At 38.7% G+C, this 23,392-nt stretch overlaps 1 protein-coding gene and 1 pseudogene across 5 annotated transcripts in view; one reads left to right on the forward strand and one right to left on the reverse strand.

Annotated features, from left to right (window-relative positions):
- Positions 1-23,392, forward strand: part of TJP1 (tight junction protein 1) — a 113,880-nt gene that overhangs the window by 46,647 nt on the left and 43,841 nt on the right. For all 5 annotated transcript variants that reach the window (XM_061179748.1, XM_061179749.1, XM_061179750.1 and 2 more), the window contains exons 3-8: positions 3,411-3,535; positions 4,223-4,325; positions 14,012-14,288; positions 18,255-18,358; positions 18,935-19,103; positions 19,408-19,555. In XM_061179748.1, the coding sequence (XP_061035731.1) occupies positions 3,411-3,535; positions 4,223-4,325; positions 14,012-14,288; positions 18,255-18,358; positions 18,935-19,103; positions 19,408-19,555 (926 nt within the window). The remainder of the gene's footprint in view (positions 1-3,410; positions 3,536-4,222; positions 4,326-14,011; positions 14,289-18,254; positions 18,359-18,934; positions 19,104-19,407; positions 19,556-23,392) is intronic.
- LOC133083563 (large ribosomal subunit protein uL23-like) lies at positions 2,254-2,733 on the reverse strand (annotated as a pseudogene).

The following is a 23,392-nucleotide window of genomic DNA, read 5'->3' on the forward strand; positions in this document are numbered from 1 at the left end:
ATGAATATCCATAATTATCTAAAAGGTTTACTAAAATAACTCCTCTCCTTTTCAACTGTGTGTGTGGGTAAGGTTCTTCATGTACTTTAACATAAAATGAAATATTAAAACAGATTGAAGGCATTTTCTTGATTTTTTTTTTTCCCTTGGTCGTGAATGTTAGATTTTGTCGAAGGCCTTTCCAGGGTCTATGGATATAATCTCTGAATTTTTTTCTCTAGGTTTATTAATAGGGTCTCCTATACAGTGGCTTTCCTAATACAACAGTCTTGGAAATAAATCACCTTGTCATGGAATATTTGTATGGTGTTGGCCTTTATAAATGATGTTAGGCTTTAGTATTCGGAGGGGGGCTCTGTCTTTTTCTTTTTAATCAATTAATTAATTTGTTTTTTAAATTTTTGGCTGTGATGGGTCTTCGTTGCTGCGCGTGGGCTTTCTCTAGTTGCAGTAAGCAGGGGCTACTCTTGTTGCGGTGCTTGGGCTTCTCCTTGTGGTGGCTTCTCTTGTTGCGGAGCATGGGCTCTAGGCGTGTGGGCTTCAGTAGTTGTGGTGTGTGGGCTCTAGAGCACAGGCTCAGTAGTTGTGGTGCACAGGATTAGTTGCTCCGTGGCATGTGGGATCTTCCCGGACCAGGGCTCGAACCCGTGTCCCCTGCATTGGCAGGTGGGTTCTTAACCACTGCGCCGCCAGGGAAGCCCTGTCTTTATCGTGGATAGTCATTATCAGATTTAGATATCAATATTATAATTGCTTCTTGAAAAGAATTAGAAGCTTTCCTTCATTTTAGGATGCTCTGGAACAATTTATGGAGCATCGAGGCTATCTGGATATTGATGTTTTGGTAGAATTCCCTGTGAAATCATCTGTGCCTGGTGTTTTTTGTGGGATAATTCCCTCATAACTATCTCTGTTTCCTCTTCAGCAATTGGGTTGCTGAAGTCTTTATTTCTAATAGAGTCAATTTCAATAATCTGTATTTCCCTACAAAATTATCTGTTTTATCTAAGTTTTCAAATTTATTTGAACTTGTTCTGCAGTCTCTTATGTTTTCTAATTGTGTGCTAATAGTTATTTTCTTTCTAATCATTTCTTTATTTTTGAAATTTTAGGCTTACTTCTGCCTATTTTGAAATTTGCATATTCTCTGGTTTTGAGCTATATTAAGGGTATGGTTTTGTGTAGTGATCTGTTTTGTATTATTTTGGAGACACAGATTCAGGCAGTTGCCATTATCTTCTGCCACCCAGATGTTTTCCTGTTTGTTTTTTCACATTAACCTTTTTTGGAGGTATTAGCTTTATTGCAATGTAATTCACATACCATACAATTCACCCTTTAAATGTACAATTTAGTGATTTTTAGTATATTCACAGATCTGTAAGACCATCACCAGAGTCACTTTTTAAGCATTCCATCACCCTAAAAAGAATAATGTTACTCATAAACCATCCCTCCCCAATGTCTCCATCCCTTTCCACACCCTGGCCCTCGACAATCACCAGTCTGTTTTCTGTTTCATACAGATTGATCTTTTCTGAACGTTTCATCTAAGAGGAATTGTATGATGTGTGTGATCTTTTATGGTTGGCTTCTTTTAGATAGCATCATGTTTTCTATGTTCCCCATTTTGTAGCATGTATCAGTACTTCACTCCTTTCTATTGCAGATAATTCATTTAATGGATACACCATATTTTATTTATCCATTCATCAGTTGATAGACATTTGGGTTGTTTGCAGTTTTTGGCTATTATAAATGCTGCTGCTGTGTGTGGCTATAAATCTCTGTGTGCACACATGTTTTCATTTCTCTTGGGTATATACCTAGGCGTGGAATTGCTGGTGTTTATTCTTTCTTAAGGAGAGTTTTTCTCTTTTCTTCTTCTTTGGCTATTTCAGTAGACTTTGGGGTGGAAGGGGAGGTCATGATGTGTCCCCTGTCCATGGTGGGCATGGTCTTCTTTGTGGACGGGACAGTCGTGGAAGGAAGTTGTTACCTTTGTCCTCAGGTGGTTTGGATTGTAGAGCATAGTGTAGTACAATGTTATATGAAAACATAGCCTCTGATTTTCTGATTCTGGAGACCTAGGAAAATATTGGCTCTTTCTTTTAGACTACTCTGAATACTTCATTTCCTTTCTAGGGAATGGTGTGGATTTCTTTGAGATTAGGTAATTTTTATTTTTATTTATTTATTTTTATTTAATTATTTTTTTATAGTGAAAACTTCTATATTTAGAATTAGCCAGCTGGACTCAGTTTAGATGATCCCAATTTTGTTGGCAACATCCAAAGCATCATAGTCAGGAGCCAGTCGAACATATGCCTTCTTCTCTCCATCAGGCCTGATCAGGGTGTTGACCTTAGCCATGTCAGTGTCACAGAGCTTCTTCACAGCCTGTTTAATTTGGTGCTTGTTGGCCTTGACATCCACAGTGAACACCAGTGTGTTGTTGTCTTCTGTCTTCTTCATGGCTGACTCGGTGGTGAGGGGGAACTTGATGGTGGCACAGTGGTCAAGCTTTTTTCTCCTAGGGGTGCTCTTCCGAGGATATGTGGCCTGCCTCCGGAGCCGCAGTGTTTTGGGCCGTCGGAAGGTGGGTGATGTCCGGATCTTCTTTTTTTTGTGGCTGTGTACGCCTTTCAACACAGCTTTCTTGGCCTTTAAAGCCTTTGCTTTGGCTTATGCTTTGGGAGGGCCAGGGGCTTCCTTCTTCGCCTTTGGCGCCATCTTCGTGAAAAAAGCGAGATTAGGTAATTTTTAAATAACTTGGTAGTATTTTGATTTTTTTCTGTGCTGGGCTGTCCTTAGTCACTGTGGTAAAGATTTTCAGCTCATTTAGAAGTATATAATTATGATTTTGTTTAATTAAAAATATAAGTAATTTAAAAATGCTTGATATGATTAATGTATACTTTCTATTGTATGCAGTGTGCATAAGATATTATAGTGTATTACTTCAGTAGAGATTTTTAGGGTAAGTGAAGGAAGTTGATTTTCACAGCTGTTGATATTTTATTATATAAAATGCCACCTGGTTTATATGCTTATTAAATCTGTCATTCTACAAATCAGTTGCCAGTGTTTGTGATGATCACAGGGGGACACTGCCAATTCCCTCAGGAACCCTTCTGATAAGCAAAAATGAATTCAGGATTTCATTGTTCAGAATTTTTAAATGTATTTTAGTTCTTAAAGAACATTCATGTAATTGACAGTTTTCAATATTCTGTTATGCCCAGCATTAAATTTATTAAAGCCTGCATTCCCATATCAGGATAGGTCATTCTGATGTGTTTCCATACAAGTGAGTGAGCATTCTGTAATAGGATTGTAATTTTTATATTTGAAGTTTTTTAGATTGTAGAGTATGACATCATAACATTTTACTGTAATTATTACTTTAGGCTCCTGGATTTGGATTTGGAATTGCAATATCTGGTGGAAGAGATAATCCTCATTTCCAGAGTGGGGAAACCTCGATAGTGATTTCAGATGTGCTTAAAGGAGGACCCGCAGAAGGGCAGCTGCAGTAAGCATGTTTCCTACCCTTAGCCACTGGCATGCCATGCTAGTGATTTTTCTAAATTAATATACGTTTATGCTTGTCTCTGTCATATATGGAAAGCTAGTATCACTTAACTTAAATAGAAGGTCACTGTAAAAAATAAAGGTAGTGAAAAGAAAACTTGTTACTCAGTTTGGGGTAGAATCTAGCCTTCAGGAGCCTCTCACCCTGAGTCTTAACCGTATTTGTTCAACAAGAAGATTAGCAAGATAAAAAAGAGACAAAAGTTACACTAGCAAAAAAATGAGAGTATGAGTAGAAGGACTGAAAGAAAATTGGAAGGAGAAAGACTTTATCTTTAAAGAAGGAATAACTTTTTCCAGCCTTATGACTATTAGTATCATTGAATGCCTGTAACTGTACCACCAGAAGTCATTTTGTGTATTGTGGTACCTGTTCAATCCTTTTGGGAAACATTGTGTTAATGGTTAAAAAATTAATGACCTGTGGTTAGTTACAAGTGCTAAACATTTTTTGTGGGGGATCTGAAATTAAATAGCTGGACATTATTTTATCATTGATCTGACGACAGATTAATTAGCCCATAATTAGAATATCTTTTTTAAAGATCCTATCTTGAAAATATCTTTATAAACTTATTTGTATGGTTTCATCTAACATGTTATTATTTTGGTCACTTTTTTTCCTTAGGGAAAATGACCGAGTCGCGATGGTTAATGGCGTTTCAATGGATAATGTTGAACATGCTTTTGCTGTTCAGCAACTAAGGAAAAGTGGAAAAAATGCAAAAATTGTAAGTGTTTTTTACCTTTAATTTTATAAAGGTACCAACTTTACTGTTGGTATGTTTTTGGTGTTTGAATTCATTCTTCCCATTTAAGAAAATAAAATCTGGAACAGTAGTTCTAAAGTTAGTTGTTTACAAGTAAGAATGTTTCTTCTAATACCGGTGGTATGTTTTATCACTGGTGTGTATTTTCTCAAAGCTCAGATACCAGGATTTTTTTTTGATTGAAAAAGAAAGGAAGGAGCTCCTGGTTGAATGGTTACCTGTTTATGGCTTAATGCTTCCTTTTTAAAAAAATGCTTAAGTTAGACTGAATCTTGGCATATAGTCAGTTTAAAGTATTTTCTGTTATAGGTTTTGTTCAGTGGACAAATTTTATGTTGTCACTTGAACACATATATTGTCTCTACTTTGTTACTGTGATATAGTTTGAGGAAAGAGTGGTAAGGGTTTGTTTTTTTGGTTGTTTTGTGTGTTTTGTTTTTTTTCGGTTTTTTGTTTTGTAGAGTTGTTCAGGGTTCATATGTTTTTTAGTATATTGCTAGACTTCTGTTCATATTTGAGAAGTTTTTTCCTCTTTTTTTTCTTTTTTTAGTAAGAGAAAAGTTCAGCTAGCTCTCGATAACTGGCCTCAAATCACAGTTAAAACTAGGCACATGTAGCAGAGAATGGATTTAATGTTAAAGTCCTACGTAAAATTATATCTACATAGGGACTTCCCTGGCGGTCCAGCGATTAGTACTCTGTGCTTCCACTGCAGGGGGCACAGGTTCGATCCCTGGTCAGGGAACTAGGATCCCGCATGCCACGAGGCCAAAAAAAAAAATTATATCTATCAATGCATAGAGGAGCACATTAATCACTTTGCTGCCCCTGTTTCTGCCTTATCTAGACTCTGAAAGGCCTAATTAAGGTACTGCTTGAGGCCTTAGCTCAGGTGTGTAGAGTAGGAAGAAGAGGCTGGCGGACATGGTTTGTCCTGCCTTGTCCACTGAGAACCTTTCTACTTTGCAGCAGACAGTCGGAGCCACAGTGGACCCAACAGAAAGGAGAGGGCTGGAGTGAGGAGGCCTGCATGGTGTTTTGACCTCTGGGAGCTATGGTGAGAGCCAGAAGGGGTATTTCCTGAGACTGTACACCCACAGTTGGAGGCTCTCTCACCTTGTGTAGGCTGCTGTGCCGTATGGCTCATCCCCGCACCAGTGTCCTTGCTGGTTAAGTTAGTTTTCTCATGTGGCAGTAGAACCAGTGTTTAGTTACTGCATTCCAGATGACAGGCATCTTCTACTGTGCATGTGTTTTCACAGCTTTTTGTTGTAACCGTATTTTTACATCTGGAACTCTAGTGTTGTTTTAAATTGCAGTTCGTGTACAGACTGGCTAGTTGATGGTACAATTTTTAAACAGTTTTTATAACATGAGATTGTAGCATTTACAGAAGCAAATTGCTAATTTTTATATTTGTTGGTTTTTATAAATTGAATAAGTGTTCTTCAGATGAGTCACTGCATATTCCAAGGTGAGCACCTTAGGTAAATTGGATTTTTCTCCCTGTGTCTGAGGTTGTGAGCTTCACCCATAGCTCCAGCTTCATTCTTTGGAATATTGAACTGTTGTGTTTTTCCATGTAAAATGTTTAGTACACATGCCCCACATCAATAATACAGCCAAGAAAGTTGTACTCCTACACTTCAGACTTTTCTCACCTTAGAAATGATTTTGTAAGAAACAGTCCAAAACCTGTTATGTATTTGAAATAGCACATGTAAGAAGGATGAGTTTTCCTCTCACTGTGCTTCGCTACATCATTTGGAAAGGTGGAACTCAGGAAGGTTGGGCAAGTAGTTTGCTCTTCAGGGAGAAGCTGTAGGAGGGTTGGGTGGAAGCGTGGTCAGTCAGCAGAGGGTAGCTGTTCATTCCTGCATCTGAAGAGAGTGGGTTACATCATCAACATACGCTAAGTTTTCATCATTGAGAATAAAACCATAGTGTCTTAGAATGTGGCCTTTCATTGTAGGATGTCTTTCTTAACTCATCTCCTGCCATAACCAGAACCTCAGGTCACTCTATATGTTTTTTTTTCCCCCCCAGTTCTGAGTAGCCAGCTCCTTCCCTCCCCCGCCCTGGGCTCTTACATTTTGATGGTTCTTAGTTTATATCTTTCCATAAACTAAGACCCCTTGGGCATTAGGCTCAATAAATTTCTTTTCAGTTGAATTAAAATGTTAGAACTCCTTTGATAATATAACTACCATAAATATGCTTAATTTTGTTTAACAGTAGGTGAAGAGAAGATAGTAAAAGATTGTTTATAACAGTGAACATGTGTAATTTTTACTAAAATTCTGAACATACTAAAAAAGCATTAAGAAGCAAATGGGCGAAAACACCTTCCTAGAGATAAACTGAACACTTCAGTATTTACCCACATCACTGCATAGCATTTCAGTGTGTGTGCACACTTCCTCGACCCATTCACTGATGGGCATTTCAGTGTCCAGTTTCCACAAGTATTTTTTAAAAAATTAAGATTATTTTTAAATAATCTTATTAAAATTATTTTTAATAAGGTTATTTTTAAAATAATCTTTATTATTTTAAAAATAATAAAGATCATCGTATTTCTATTTACTTGTTCAGTTACTTTTTAAGAATAACTTCTTAGGAGTAGCTTTTTAGAGTCAGATGGCATGAATGACTTTTGATACATGGATTGCCAATTTGCCCATTAGAAAACCAGTAAGGTACTGAGAGAGTCCAATTTCATCAACACTTAAATCTCTGCCAAACTGATGGACTAAACATAGTATTTCAAATGAGGTATTTTAAGTTACAAGTGGGTTTGATCTTCACCTGGTGTGTATACTTCCCATTATGTTTCGTTGCCTGTTCCTGTCCTTATGGTGATGACTGTCACACTAGTGTTGTGTATATTAAGATGATTAGCCTTTTGTGGTATACACTGCATATATTGTTTTTCCATTTTCTTTGTGAGTGTGTGTAAGTTGTTTATGGTGTTTTTTTGGTTTGTTTTTATATCATTTTATTTCATCATCATGGGAATGTTTTCATTTTTATCCTGTCATATCTGTCAGACTTTCACTTGATTGGCTCTGCCTTTGGTGTCATGCTTCCAAAAGTCTTTACCTTACCAGAGTTATAAAAACATATATCTTACATTTTATTCTAGTACTTACATAATTTCATTGTTTTGTTTTATATTTGAATGTTTAATTCAGCTGACCTGTTTTGAAGTAGGCATTTTTTCCCAAAATTTTTGTTTCACAGTTTTCAGTGTTAAAATCAAGTATGATTACCAAGCCTGAGTGGGTTTATAGTACTTAACTCATAATATAAATGGGGAATCATAGCAGGATTGGATATTTTTCAATGAGTTAAGCACTTACTACGTGCAAACACTTCATTACAGGTACAGTTAAATGACCTGGCCAGGACCTTCTCCTCAGGGAACTTGAATTTCAGTAGGCTCGATGGGTACACACAGTCACAGCCATCATGCACATCATCTGAGATGGAGGGTGCTTCAGGTGCAGATTTCAGACAGGTGGCGCTCGCTCTCTTAGGGGAGTGACGGGGAAAGCTTTGAGGACTCAACTGGTTGTTTTGTTTATACCTTACTAGAGAGCGATTGAAGATCGAAGTGCCAACACAAAGAATTGCTTCTAATACAATATGTTGGAGATGGAAATAGAGGTGAGAGTAAGACTCAGGGAGGCAGTGAGGAATGCTTTACAGTAAATGTTGCCCGAGAAGGGCCTCAGCCATGGGGCACCAAGAGTAGCAAGGCAGGCAGCCTTTTCTCCATTCATAACAGGGCCTTGGCTGCCTGTCCTTTCCACATGCTGGCCTCTTGCTCCTTGTTGGCCTTTAGCTTCAACGTTGTTTCCTCAGAGAGGCCTTCTCTGATCACTCTTGGTGGTAAGAAGCTGTGGTATTAAGTGTGGAGCAGCCCTTTGAAGAAAGTGAGTCACAAAAGGAAGAGAAAAGATGATAGCTTGGAAATGAGTAGCGAGACGGGAATCGAAGATGAATTTGCAGATTAGTAGGCAGAGGACAGACTGGAATTAAATAGGGAGAGATTATAGGTGTTGGTACCTGGCGTGGGGGGGCTGGTAATTGATGAGGAAAGGTCTTGGAGGTGGGGAGGAATGAGAATAAGCCCCTCTGAAAGGGTGTCGTTCATGCAGGAAGAGGATCGAATTGTCTGAGACTAGGAAGGAAGACCAAATAAATGAGACACTGAAAGCATGTGGGAGTGGGGATGTGAAGTGGCACTGATCTCTATAAATCAGGCCTAGTGACTGGCATCTCGGAGAACAGTTTCGGGATACCTGTGTTAGCAAATTCCATGGAATTTGGGGCAACAAGAGGTAGATGAAAGGATTGCTGAATAAATGAAAGAATTCTTTCGAGTAAAATGAATTTATAGAGGAGAAGCTAATCAGCCAGTGTGGGGATGCAGCCATCTGAAGGGGAAGATAATACAGGATGGGGTTTGTCCCGGCACAGGACCGACGGGTCAAGAGAAAGTAACTTCCCCCCAGCTTTACTGAGATACAGTTGACATATGGCACTGTGTAAGTTTAAGGTGTGCAGCATGATGATTTGACTTCATGAAATGATGACATCCATCATCTCATATAGATACAAAATTAAAGAAATAGAAAAAAATTTGTTTTCCTTGTGATGAGAACTCTTAGGATTTACTCTCTTAGCAACTTTAATTACATTTATCATGTTGTACATTATATCCCTAGTACTTATTCATCTTATGAAGGGAAGTCTGCACTCTAAAAAAAAAAAAAATAATAATTATTTTATTTTTGGCTGCATTGGGTCTTTGTTGCTGCGCGTGGGCTTTCTCTAGTTGCGGGGGCTACTCTTCATTGTGGTGCGCGGGCTTCTCATTGCGGTGGCATCACTTGTTGCGGAGCATGGGCTCTAGGCACGCCGGCTTCAGTAGTTGTGGCACACGGGCTTAGTTGCTCCGCGGCATGTGGGATCTTCCCGGACCAGGGATTGAACCCATGTCCCCTGCCTTGGCAGGCGGATTCTCAACCACTGCGCCACCAGGGAAGCCCCAATTTGCACTTTTTGATTGCCCTCATCCAATCCCCCCCCCACCGTCACCTCTGTAGCCACAAATCTGACCTCTTTTTCTATAAATTTGTTTGTTTTTGAAGTATAATTGACCTACAACACTGTTAGTTCCTGTTACACAACATGGTGATTCTATATTTCTCTACATTTCAAAATGGTCACCAGGATAAGTCTAGTTACGATATATCACCATACAAAGATACTAGGTAGTTACTATGTTTCCCACACCATACATTTCATACCCATGACTCATTTATTTTGCAACTGGAAGTTTGTTTCATCTGTCTCACCTGTTCCTTTCCCTCTGGCAGCCGCCTATTCTCTGTATTTGTAACTCCATTTCTGTTTTGTTACGTTTGTTCATTTGTTGTTTAGATTCCACATATAAGTGAAATCATACAGTAGTTGTCTTTCTCTGTCTGACTTATTTCACTTAGCGTAATACCCTCCAGGTCCATCTGTGTTGTTGCAGGTGGCAAGATGTTATTCTTTTTCATGGCTGAGTAGTATGTGTGTGTGTGTGTGTCAAATCTTCTTTATCCGTTCATCTATTGATGGGCACTTGCTTTGCTTCCATATCTTGGATATCATAAATAATGCTGCAATGAACAGAGGCATGCACGTGTCTTTTCCTTTTCCTTTCTTCCCTCCCCTCCCCTCCTTTTTTTTTTTTGGCCTCGTGGCATGCAGGATCTTAGTTCCCCGACCAGGGATTGCACCCACGCCCCCTGTAGTGGAAGTGCAGAGTCCTAACCACTGGACCACCAGGGGATTCCCGTAAATGTCTTTTCTAATTAGTGTTTTTATTTTCTCTGGGTGAATAGGAGTGGAATGTGCTGGATCATACGGTAGTTCTATTTTTAATTTTTTGAGGAGTCTCCATACTGTTTTCCGTAGTGGCTGCACTAATTTACCTTCCCACCAACAGAGCATGAGTGTTCCCTTTTCTCCACATCCTTGTCAGTGCTTGTTATTTGTTTTCTTTTTCATAATTGCCATTCTGACAGGTGGGAGGTGATATCTCATTGTGGTTTTGATTTGCATTTCACTGATGATTAGTGATATTGAGCATCTTTTCATGTGCTCGTTGGCCATCTGTATGTCTTCTTTGGAAAAATGTCTATTCAGATCCTCTACCCAGTTTTTAATTGAGTTGTTTATTTATTTTTTGACGTTGAGTTGTGTAAGTTCTTTGTATATTTTGGATATTAATCCCTTGTGGGTCATATCGTTTGCAAATATCTTCTCCCATTGCGTCGGTGGCCTTTTTGTTTTGTTGATAGTTAACTTCACTGTGTAAAAGCTTTTTTAGTTGGATGTAGTCCTGTTTATTTGTGCTTTTGTTTCCCTTGCCTGAGGAGGCATATCCAAAAAATATTTTTAAGACTGATGTCAAATAGTGTACTGCCAATGTTTTCTTCTAGGAGTTTTATGGTTTCAGAGCTTATATTTAAATCTTGTATTCATTTTGAATTTATTTTTGTGCATGATATGAGAGAGTAGTCCAGTATGATTCTTCTGTATGTAATTGTCCTGTTTTCCCAGCACCATTTATTGAAGAGGCTGTTTTTTCCCCATTGTGCATTCTTGCCTCCTTTGTCATAGATTAATTGCCCATGTAAGTGTGGATTCATCTTCTGGGCCTTCTATTCCGTTCCATTGATTTATGTGTCTGGTTTTGTGCTAGTACCATGCTGTTTTGATGACTGTAACCATATAGTATAGTTTGAAATCTGCGTGCATGATGCCTCCAGCTTTGTTCTTCATTCTCAAGATTGTTTTTGTTTGTTCATTTTTTGCTATTTGGGGTCTTTTGTGTTTCCATATAAATTTTAGAATTACTTGTTCTAGTTGTGTGAAAAATGCCATTGGTATTTTGATAGGGATTACATTGGATATTTAGACTGCTTTGGATAGTATGGTCATTTTAGCAATATTAATTCTTCCAGTCCATGAACTTGGTATATCTTTACATCTGTTCCCGTTGTCTTCAGTTTCTTGCATTGGTGTCTTTATATTTCCGAGTATAGGTCTTTTACCTCCTTAGTTAGATTTATTCCCAGGGATTTTATTTTTCGATGCAATTTGTAAATGGGATTGTTTTCTTAATTTCTCTTTCTGATAGTTCATTGTTAGTGTATAGAAATACAACAGATTTCTGTGTATTAATTTTGTATCCTGCAACTTTGCCGAATTTATTGATGAGCTCTAGCAGTTTATTCGTGATACCTTTAGGATTTTCTATAGGGTATCATGTCATCCTCAAACAGTAACAGTTGTACTTCTTCCCTTCCAATTTGGATTCCTTTTCTTTTTCTTGTCTGATTGCTGGGGCTAGGACTTCCAACACTAAGTTGAATAAAAGAGCGACAGTGGGCATCCTTGTCTTGTTCCTGATCTTAGAGAAAATGCTCTCAGCTTTATACCATTGAGCCCACCATGTTAGCTGTGGGCCTATATGTGGCCTTTTTTATGTTGAGGTATGTTCCCTCTATATGCAGTTTGTTGAGAGTTTCTTTTATCATACATAGATGTTGAATTTTATTAAAAGCTTTTTCAACATTTATTGAGACGATCATAAAATTTTTCTTCCTCAGTTTGTTAATGTGGTATATATCACATCGATTTGTGGATATTGAACCATCCTTGCATCCATGGGATAAATCCCAGTTGATCATGGTGTATGATCCTTTTAACGTATTGTTGAATTCAGTTTGCTAATATTTTGTTGAGTAATTTTACATCTATGTTTATCATTGATATTGGCCTATAATTTTCTTTTCTGTGTGATATCTTTGTCTGGTTTTGCTATCAGGGTGATGCTGGCCTCATAGAATGAGTTCAGAAGCACTCCTTCCTCTGCAATGTTTTGGAAGAGTTTCAGAAGGATACATGTTAACGTTTCTGTAAATGTTTGGTAGAATTCACCTGTGAAACCATATGGTCTTGGACTTCTGTTTCTTGGGAGTTTTTAAATTATTGATTCAGTTTCATTACTGGTAATTGGTCTGTTCATATTTTCTATTTCTTCCTGGTTCAGTCTTGGGAGGTTGTACATTTCTAGGAATTTGTCCATTTCTTCTAGGTTGTCCATTTTATTTGCGTATAATTGTTCACAGTAATCTCTTGTGATCTTTCGTATTTCGGTGCTGTCAGTTGTAACTTCTGCTTTTTCATTTCTGATATTATTGATTTGGGCCCTCTCTCTCTAGTGCCAGCCCACTGGTGGGTAGAACTGGGTGGCTGGTTGTGCGGCCAGGGGTCCTAGTGTAGGCTTGCTGGTGAGCAGGCTGGTTTCAGACATCACTGGCTGCAGGGTTCAGGGTGTTCCAAAGCTTGTGTAAGCCTACTGGTGAGTGGGGCTGGATCCCAGAGTGGCTGGCTGATGGGTCCAAGGTGTTTCGGAGCTGGTGTCGGCCTACTGGTGGAGAGGGTCAGGGTCCTATGTGTCCCAGGGCTAGTGCCCAGGGTAGGCAGGCTGGTCCTGGAGTCTCTGGCTGCAGGGCCCTGGGGGTCCAGGGGCTGGTGCCAGCCTACTGGGGTGGGCTGGGTCCTGACTCAGCAGGTACAGGGCTGTGGTATCCCGGGGCTAGAGAAAATCATTTAAATATCGAAGTATGACAACTCATCAAACTTGGGAGGAAGGCAGTTGAAACCAGGAGGGAATTGATGGACTAGGAGAATAGGAGGGCATGGAGGAGTCAGAGATAAGATGGACATGGAGAAGTTTCAGTAGATCAGGGTGTCAGAAGTAGAAGACAAGGAGTGTTACTCAAGAAGATCTTGCAGATCTCTGATGAGATCAGATGTATACTGGTGTGAGAAGACAGAGTGCAGTCCAGGGATTAAGAGGCCACTCAGTCAGAAGGCAGTGCAAATAGATCTTGATCTTACAGAAAGTAAAGGAAATAAGTGGACAGGGAAAATTGAACCAGTATCAGAGTCAATTGAGGAAAGAAAGCCAGAAGAAGGAATTTATACATAGACCATAAATAACAAATTTTGGAGAGAGAGAAACTGAAAGCAGTTTGTATTGGTAGAGTATCATGGAGTTATTAGCTCCAACACAACACTAAGTTCAGTGTTAGTGTGGAAGTACAATAAATTTCTCTCTTAGAGTTCTAGTAGGACAGTTGTGGGCCTTGATACTCATGGATTCTGAAATTTTTAAGGAATCAAGTTGGGCCTGCAAGTTTGCTCTGGTTTGGTAACAACTACAGTATATTTGATTGTATTAGAGTACAGTGCTCCCTCCTTTATTCAAACCACCAGTAATTATTAGTTTTCCTGTAAGCTTGTAATTATTACACATAGAAGATCTTCTGAATTAATTAAGAACTTTATTAGGCCCTCTGTTCCAAATTTGCTTCTTAACCAGATCTGTTTACCAGGAGAGCAGAAAAGATAACCAATATAGAAAAGTATTCCTTAGTAATTTGTTATATTTGTGTATTAATATCTCTTATTCATAATTAGTATGAGACCAGAAAAATGTGATTTTCCTCTCCTAAGAACTGAAAGTACGTATATGAAAATCAATCAGCTCATATTGTAATCTTTCTTATTTGTAGACCATTCGAAGGAAAAAGAAAGTTCAGATACCAGTAAGTCGTCCTGATCCTGAACCAGTATCTGAGAATGAAGAAGATAGTTATGATGAGGAAGTACACGACCGGAGAAGTGGCCGTGGGGGCCTGGTTAACAGGAGGAGTGAGAAGAGCTGGGCCAGGGATAGAAGTGCAAGTCGAGAGAGGAGTCTGTCTCCGCGATCTGATAGGCGATCTGTGGCCTCCAGTCAACCTGCCAGACCCACCAAAGTCACACTGGTGAAATCCCGGAAAAACGAAGGTATTTTCTACCAACTCGTTTATCATTTTCACATGAAAATTTTAAGACTAATTTTAATGAGAAGTAAATTTGCCATCACTTTATATCTTTGCTTTGTTGTCTTCTGTTATCTTCGTTTTTGTGTCCTGTTGCTTTAAATCAAATCCTGTGATGTCAGGCTTCAGGGGTCATCTGTTTCCTCTTCTTGAATCATTTTGTTGTAGCAGATAGTACTTCACATAAATCGTCCAGTAGTTGGATTTTGGATTACTTCTTGTGATTAGAATAGGCTAATACAAGAAATGTCACACCATCACCAAGTTGCAATTCAGTGTTTTACTTAGCTGTCAGGATCAGTAGTACCTACATCTGGGTAGAAATCATTGGATTCGGAGGGAGGGCAGGCTGCCTTTTCTAAATGGAGAGTAGGAGGGAGAGGAGCCCCCACAGGATATTGCTCTAAAAGCAAAGGACTTGTCAAAAAATTTTGAAACTGAAGCCTAGCTGCCTCCCCTCAGGTAATCACATTTGATACAAATGAGTCTGATTGTGGCTTTTTGCTGCCGTGGGCGTGCCTCTCCCATGCAGGATAGCATTGATGACTGATCATTTTGATAAAAAGGTGTAAGAGTATTTGAAGCCTGGCTCTGATCGGCTTTACTGAAACCTGACATGTCTCCTGGTTTTTGCTCCCCACTGCCCTCATCCATAACCGACTTCTCAGTCAGACTGTCTGTGTTCAGAGCTGTTTCTCCTTGTTCACCACCCACTCTTCAACCCTCTCTCTCTGGTATCTGCTCCCAGAACTGGTCATACTAAATCCGGTAGAAATTTCTAGTCTTTATCTTACTTGCCTTCTCAGTACCATTTCACATAGTTAACCACTCCCTATTTCTTTTTGAATTTTATTTTATTTATTTTTTATACAGCAGGTTCTTATTAGTTATCTATTTTATACATATTAGTGTATATATGTCAATCCCAATCTCCCCATTCATCCCATCCCCCCCCCCACTTTCCCCCCTTGGTGTCCATACGTTTGTTCTCTACATCTGTGTCTGTTTCTGCCTTGCAAACTGGTTCATCTGTACCATTTTTCTAGGTTCCACATATATGTGTTAATATACGGTATTTGTTTTTCTCTTTCTGACTTAACTTCACTCTGTATGACAGTCTCTAGATCCATCCACGTCTCTACAAATGACCCAGTTTCGTTTCTTTTTAATGGCTGAGTAATATTCCATTGTATATATGTACCACATCTTTATCCATTCGTCTGTCGATGGGCATTTAGGTTGCTTCCATGACCTGGCTATTGTAAATAGTGCTGCAGTGAACATTGGGGTGCATGTGTCTTTTTGAATTATGGTTTTCTCTGGGTATATGCCCAGTAGTGGGATTGCTGGGTCATACTGTAATTCTATTGTAGTTTTTTAAGGAACGTCCATACTGGTCTCCATAGTGGCTGTATCAATTTACATTCCCACCAACAGTGCAAGAGGGTTCCCTTTTCTCCACACCCTCTCCAGCATTTGTTGCTTGTAGATTTTCTGATGATGCCCATTCTAACTGGTGTGAGGTGATACCTCACTGTAGTTTTGATTTGCATTTCTCTAATAATTAACCACTCCCTATTTTTTGAAATAATGGTTTCTCTTGGCTCCTGTAATGCTGTGGGTTTCAAGGGTTCCTCCCTCTTTCTTTTCTGTATCCTTGGCAAGCTCATTGTCTTCATCCTACCTTTCAGTGTTCTGTGGATTTCTGTTCTAGAATCTCTTTTCTACTTCATATAACATCTTTAGGAAATCTCATGTCTCTCAGTATCGTGGGCTGCTCATGATGGCACAGCTCCTTTCCTAGGTCCAGTGTGTGCACCCTGGTGCCCCAGCTGAGTCGTAGGCATGTTCACTTAGGTGTTCGTCTGCATCCCTCAGATGCAGCACATCTCCCTCCTGGAATGTTTCTTGTGAAGTATCCCATTGAACATATTCCTGTCTACCCGGTCTCTCAAGCCAGCCGGGGGCAGCATGGTGTAGTTTCCCATGACATCTTTTTTCCCCTGCTTTCCTATGCCCGGTTAACACCTTCTAACTTCCTAAACACCACACTTTACTGTCCTACTCCTCTTTTCTCCACCACCACCACCCTCATCCAAGCTACCAACATCTTTTTTTTTCCTTCCATCTTTATTGAGGTGTAATTGACATTGTATATAAATATGTAAAGTTGTATGTATTTAAGGTGTACAGTGTGATGGTTTGAGGTATGTATACACTAGGAAATGATCACCACAGTTAAGTTAATCAACACATAGTTACTTTTTCCTTTTTTGTGTGGGGGAGGCGTGGGGTGGGTGAGGAACACCACACCATTGTCTATTAAGTGACTCACTCAGCCTCATGATCTAGTCTCTGGATCTCCCTGGTCCATTCTGTGGACTGCTCCACATGGTTACAGGGTCCTCTGGGATGCTTCTCTGTCTGACTCTTGCCCTACACTTATGACTTCATCAAACCTGCCTTGTCTTTCCTTCATACCTTCTGGTGCACTTATTTTTAACCATTCTGTCTCTACCAGTGCACGCGCGCACACACACACACACATACACCCCCTCATTTCTCAGGTTTAGTGTTAGTATTTCTTAGGTAGAGTTTCAGCTTTCGCATTTGCTTCTCAGGGAGGCCTTCTCTGACCCCCACTAGGCACAGAATCATGTATTGCTCCATCCGAACTCTTCATCACACTGGTAATTGTGGTAACGTCTTTTTCCCTACTGACTAGGGAAGCTGCCAGAGTGCAGGGACTGTCTCAATTGCTGGTTTTTATCTCTAGTGCCTACCACCTAGTTAATATTTACTAAGGAAATACTTAGAATAAATGAATACATTAATATACAAGGAATATTTTAGAGTCATCTCTGTATTTTGGTCATTTATAATTTTTAAATCTTAAATAAGGACAGTCTTTTAATCAATACTTTCTTTCTGTGAGTATAGTCACCATTTCTAAAGCACACATAGTTGACTGCCTAGATCCCCTAGAAGGTCATTTTCTTTTTTTACCCTGATTCTATTCCTGCTTGTGAACACTCTTTGTGTATTTGCCTTAAGTTGAACTGTAACTGATGTAACTTTTAAAAGCTTGAGTAACAGGTCTGCTAACTTATCCCATCTTAAAAACAGTTTTGTTTCCCTTCTTGTTTTTTGTTTTGTTTTTCTTTCCCAGTAAGACTCAGTCCTTCTCTTTCTCCTAACACAACTGGGGCAGTCCTGTTCCTATTGACATTATACTGTTAGTTGTAGTCATTGTACAGCTTTGCAGGCCCCCTGGACAGTTTTCTGGACTCTCCTGGTAACTTCTTTAACTCTGACCACTCCCTCACCCACAGGTGCAATTAATGTTGCCATGCTCCTGGGCACTTTGTCGGTTGTTGGAAGGACTGGCATCTTTAACTCCTCTCCACATCTGCTTGGCTCATTTTAAGCCCTTGTTTGAGTGGTGCACACTGATGCTCTGTGTATGTCTCTCAGAGAGGTGTTCAGGATCCAAAATACTTTTGCTGTAGGAACTGAGGAAAACAAAACCAGTATATGCATGGTAATACAAGTCATCAGCAAAATCGTAAAGCATTCCAGAGTTTTCCTTTTCAGAATTGTATTCATTAAACCTTCTGAGAAGCTAGTGCATCAGCATGACACCATCAGAGAGAAATGGTCATCTCTTCGGATTTTTCTCTCTTTCAGTACAGTGAGAGCATGATATGTCAGTCTTTTGTTTGAACCACGCACTTTCCCTTTGCTTTCACACTGACAGTGAAAACTTTCTGATGATTAGAGGAAATGTCTTCTTTGCAGGGAGGCCAAGAATAATTTCTTATTATTGATTGTACTTAAAAACTCTATGCGGTGATTATTAGTTTCATACTTTTAAACTCTATTTAAAAGTCTTGGGATTTTACACTAAAGACATTTAAATATATTATTTCAGAATATGGTCTTCGATTGGCCAGCCACATATTTGTAAAGGAAATTTCACAAGATAGTTTGGCAGCAAGAGATGGCAATATTCAAGAAGGCGATGTTGTATTGAAGGTATAGTCATATTCTTACATTTTGATGAACTGCAATAGAAAACAAGTTCTAGTGTGACCACATAGCACCTGTTCATGCTTGAAGCGATTTTGCCAAAAAGAATTAAAAATCAATATTTGGGGGACTAGATAGTTTGCCACTGGCTATTACTACATGTCAACACTGACGCTTTTCTTTGGGCATAGAGTCATCCTAGAGAATTAATAGCACCAAATGTATATTTTTCACTAATAGGAGTTACTTTGTAGATAGATTTGTCTGTTGTTCCACATTAAGTGGTTTTGATAACTCCTCCAGGTATTATTGATGTGTTTTGTTAGTTTGCCCATGAGTAATAGAAAGTGATGGGGAGGAGGTAGAGAATGCTAGTTTGGGCTTTTCTGGCAGAGCAGCAGTGTAGTACAGATTTTATTAGTAAGGAGGAGTACTTTGATAGTTTAGGAAAAGTGTAAAGGGAATATTTTGGTTCTCAGAGCAAGCCCAGGAGTAGTTTAGATATTCCTGTTCATGTCAGACTAAGTTAACGTTTGTATTTTTGTCATTTACCTTCAACCTATAGTTTCTTTTCTGTTGCAGATAAATGGTACCGTGACGGAAAATATGTCATTGACAGATGCAAAGACATTGATAGAGAGGTCTAAAGGCAAGTTAAAGATGGTAGTTCAGAGAGATGAACGGGCTACCCTGCTGAATGTCCCTGATCTTTCTGACAGTATCCACTCGGCTAATGCCTCCGAGAGAGATGGTGAGTGTGGCTCTGTTTGCAGAGACCCTTTAAGTGACCTCTTTCTTAAAGTGGGAAGATTTGACATGTTAGAATGAAATGATAATTTTCTATAAGCCAGACACCTTCAAAACATACAAATTCAAAAAAATTTTTTTCTGTTGACAGCTCACCAATATCGAATAGTAGCTGATTAAGTTAATGCTTAAATCAACCATTTTATATGAAATTATATTTAGTAACTTATTTCCATTATTATTGGAGTACATTATATTTTACTGTAGTCATTTCATGGGAAAATAAACAGCACTCTTTTGTTTAACAGACATTTCAGAAATTCAGTCACTGGCATCAGATCATTCCGGTCGATCACACGACCGGCCTCCCCGTCACAGCCGATCACGATCTCCTGACCAGCGGTCAGAGCCTTCTGACCATTCTAGACAGTCTCCACAGCAGCCCAGCAATGGCAGGTAATCATGCTCTGTTGTTTAAATAAAACAGGTGTGTGTGCTTGGTATATGTTTCTGGTTTTGCTTAGAAATAAAATTAGAAGATAGGTTGTCTTTGGATTACTTAAATTAGGTTCGTGTTTCTTTATCAATTTAGGTATTTCTTATCTAGAATAACAGAGGTCAAACTGTTTCATTAAAGGCCAAAGAGTAAGTATTTTAGGCATGTGAGCCAAGTCTTGTCACTACTTAGCTCTGTCTTTGTGGCACAAAACTAACTGTAGACAGTATGTAAATGAATGGGCATGGCTGTTTTCCAATAAAACTTTATTTTAAAAAAGTTGGCTCTCAGCTGCAATTTGCTGACCCACTGCATTAGAAGATGCTAGCCAGCTTTAGGACAAGTTAACTATATATAGTAGAAGTCCTTTAGTGGAGATATTAACCTGGACTTTGTTTTCTGCTTTAAAGTACACTGACTTTGTTTTCTGTTTTAAAATACACTGTCTGGTATTTATGCCAAAGGGTCTGCTATGCTATTAGTATATGGCTTACCTGAGTTTTTAGTCTCTGGGGTCACATATACATTTGAGAATATGAAGAAAATTATGACGACTCTTTCCAGAAAAATGCACATGTGCACATACATGTAGCACCTTACATAAGAATTTTGGACATTCCCGGGGCTCTGTAGGCCACCAGTGGACCTAGGGTTTAATAGCCATCCATATGGAGATCTTCTGTAGGCACTTGAAATTTCAAGTCCAGAGCTGACCAGTTTAAGATTCAAGGTGGTGATTTGGGACTTACTGCATGAGGGTGTTAGCTGAAGCCATAGAAGTCACTAAAATTGCCAAGAGAAACAATATAGATAGAATGCCCAGAAGTGGAGCACAGGGAGTGTTCCCTGAGAGGAAGCTGAGGAGGCAAGGGAGAAGTCCCTCCCTGGGAGAGAGCTGTCCTCAAGATTGTCAGAAATCATACTGATAACAGTTGTTATGCACCCCTGAGTTTAGATATTTGTGAGGCTGATTCTCTCTGAATTTCAGATTTTAGACATATAAATTGTATTAACCCTGATCTTTGTACTTAATGTTATAATTATTTTTTTAAGGAATATTATGGTATGTCACATGCAAAATGGACTTATAATCGATTATTAGTTTTAACTGCTGCAGGTTAACATATTAATTCTAAAAATCTCCCTGACACAGCACAGACCTTATCTGGAAAAGGACAGCTGCCACAACATGTACACAGTGATAGAGCTAACATCCCTGATGAGTCACGGGGAGTGGCTGTAATTGTAACACAGTTCTCTCACCTAGAAGCTAGGCTGGCATCAAGCAATTTGGGCATGATTTTCCTTTAAAAAGAAAGAAAGAAATGCTCATCAAAATATTGGCCATTTGTATTTATTGTAATCAAATTCTAAACCTTAGAAAGTTCTTTTTGATACTTACTTTTTTCCATTTAGATTTCCTAAACACTTGACATCTGTAACTTTAACTAAAAGTTGAAGAGGATTAAAAAAAAATTTTAACTATCTTCGTATTATATTGGGATGTTTTACTTCTCTTGGGAACCTCAAGTATTCTTTATGGGTAACACCAGTTACATGAGATCTTTTAAAAATACAGAATCCTGGGCCTGCTTCTCAGTTCATCTGAGGTGGAGGCAGGGAATACTTTTTTTAAGTTCCTGATAGCATTCTCTTCTCTACATTACCAGATTTGGGAACTTCTGGTTAGAACATGTAGCATATACTAAGGAAAAGATAGTACTTTGAGTTCAGAAGACAAAAAGTCTTCAGATTCTTTTCCAAATGTTTGTGCTGAGAATATAATTCCTGAAAATTAAGTGGCCTGCCAAAAGGCAGGATGTAAAGTAGTACCAGTTGCTTAAAGGTTTCATTTTCATTTCCCCCCAAAGTTAATATTAAAATCCAGATAACTGTGGGAGTTTTAATATAGAGGGTGCCTTGCATTTTGAGAAACAATTAAATATAGTAAGAGAGTAAAATCCTAGTATTAAAAAACGCATGGGACATTTTCTTTTTGTTATTTAATTTTGTACAGATGTCTTTGTTTTACAAATGTTCTTTAAATGCTCTTGTTTAAAAAGTGAAACAAAAAAGACTCGTGAGAAAAGTTTCAGTTTAGTGTGTAAAACACTAGCCCCACCTTGTTCTCTTCCTAGATTTCTGAGTATTTTCGTATGTTTGTAAGATTGCAGTTATCTGCTGAGAATAGTAACTTTCATTTTGTCAGAGGCAATAGAATATAGTGATTTCTTTGGGCTTTGAAGCAAGTTTTCCTGGGTTTGAGTCCCAGCCTGCCATTGGTTACTTGCACAACCTTGAAACCTCTCTGCACTTTAGTTTTCTCATTTGCTGTAAAAAAGGCATCATACATTACAAAGTTGTGAAAGTTAAATTAGTTATTAGAACACCTGGTGCAGATATTAGCTGCTCTCATTAGTATGGTGATTAGTAGTAGTAGTAATAGTATCATCAGTTAGAGTTTCCAAATGTGCTTTCACATCTGCTCATATTAAACCATTTCTAAGAAGATTTGCTTGTTCTGTAGGCAAGTCAGTTTAAGCTGAGTGGTTGTGATAAAGTCCAGGGTTATGTAGTTGACAAGAGATTAGAGCCGGGATTAAAGCTCTAGTCCTTTTGACTTAAGTGTTTGACCTTATGGGTGTAGAGAAAGAAAAAAGTGGAAGGTTACTTAAGGGAGCAGAAATCTATAAAGCATTCCATTGTGTTCCATTGTTGTCATGACCTACTTATGTTTCTCTGTGTGATGTTCTTTTCTTGGAGAACAAATGTTATATGGTCTGAGTTCTGAGAAAAACACATGAGCGTGTTTCTTCATTATAATTAGATGAGCAGTGTACCCTTACTGTTGTCTTGAACAGGGGCTGGCAAACTACAGCCTGTGGGCCAAATCCAGACTGCTGCCTGGTTTTGCAAATAAAGTTTTACTGGAACCCATCCTGCAATGTCATAATTAAGAAGTTGTGGCAGAGACTGCATGGCCCACAGAGCCATTTACAGAAAAAGTGTGCCAGTCCTTCCCTGGTCTAGGATGTTAAAATAGTTTTGTTTTTAAATTAAAAAATAATATATGTATAGAGAATTATTACAGTGATTTTGTTATAGCTTGATGCTGTTGCTAAGTTTGTTTTGTATATTTTATTTGGTGTTTTTTCACTGCCCAGTCTGGGCCGAGACTCCCCCTCTAGGAGGGAGCTGGGCATACTGAGAGTCCTCGCAGGTGGCACTGCCTCGTGGCTATTGTCAGGGGCTGTCAATGAGAAGACTCTTTCACTGATTTCACTGCAGTCCCTGCATGACTAGAGAGTATTGGATTTGCAGAGTGTGTTCTAAGCCTCTGCTTGGTTATATTGTACTCTCCCTAGTATTTACAGTTAATTTAACAGATCCATTTTATGCGTTTTCTCCCTAGAGGAACAACATATGTTTACGTTTTTGGTTCTGTTCTATAAACTATTTTAATAAAAGTGACTCTCATGCTACTGATTAATCATAAGCAGTCGCATTGTTGAAAAAATTCTGTTACAGTAAAAGCTCAGACTAGTTAGGATAAGGTTCAACTGTAGAAAATTTGCATTGTAAAGGTTTGTATTTTGTATTTCTTATACTCAGTCATTCCATAAACTGACAAGGTGCATCTGAGACCTAAGCTGTTGTCTAAGGTTTTTAGGGAATTGTATATTTTAGCAAATAGGAAAAAGTCTGATTTATATTTAGCATATCTATTTCATAAAAACGATTGCTTCTGAAGTACTTGAAAGCAGTGTTTAGAAGAGATTAAAACTCTGTAGAAATTT

This window comes from Eubalaena glacialis, chromosome 2 (assembly GCF_028564815.1).
Source record: "Eubalaena glacialis isolate mEubGla1 chromosome 2, mEubGla1.1.hap2.+ XY, whole genome shotgun sequence".
Classification (NCBI taxonomy): Eukaryota; Metazoa; Chordata; class Mammalia; order Artiodactyla; family Balaenidae; genus Eubalaena; species Eubalaena glacialis.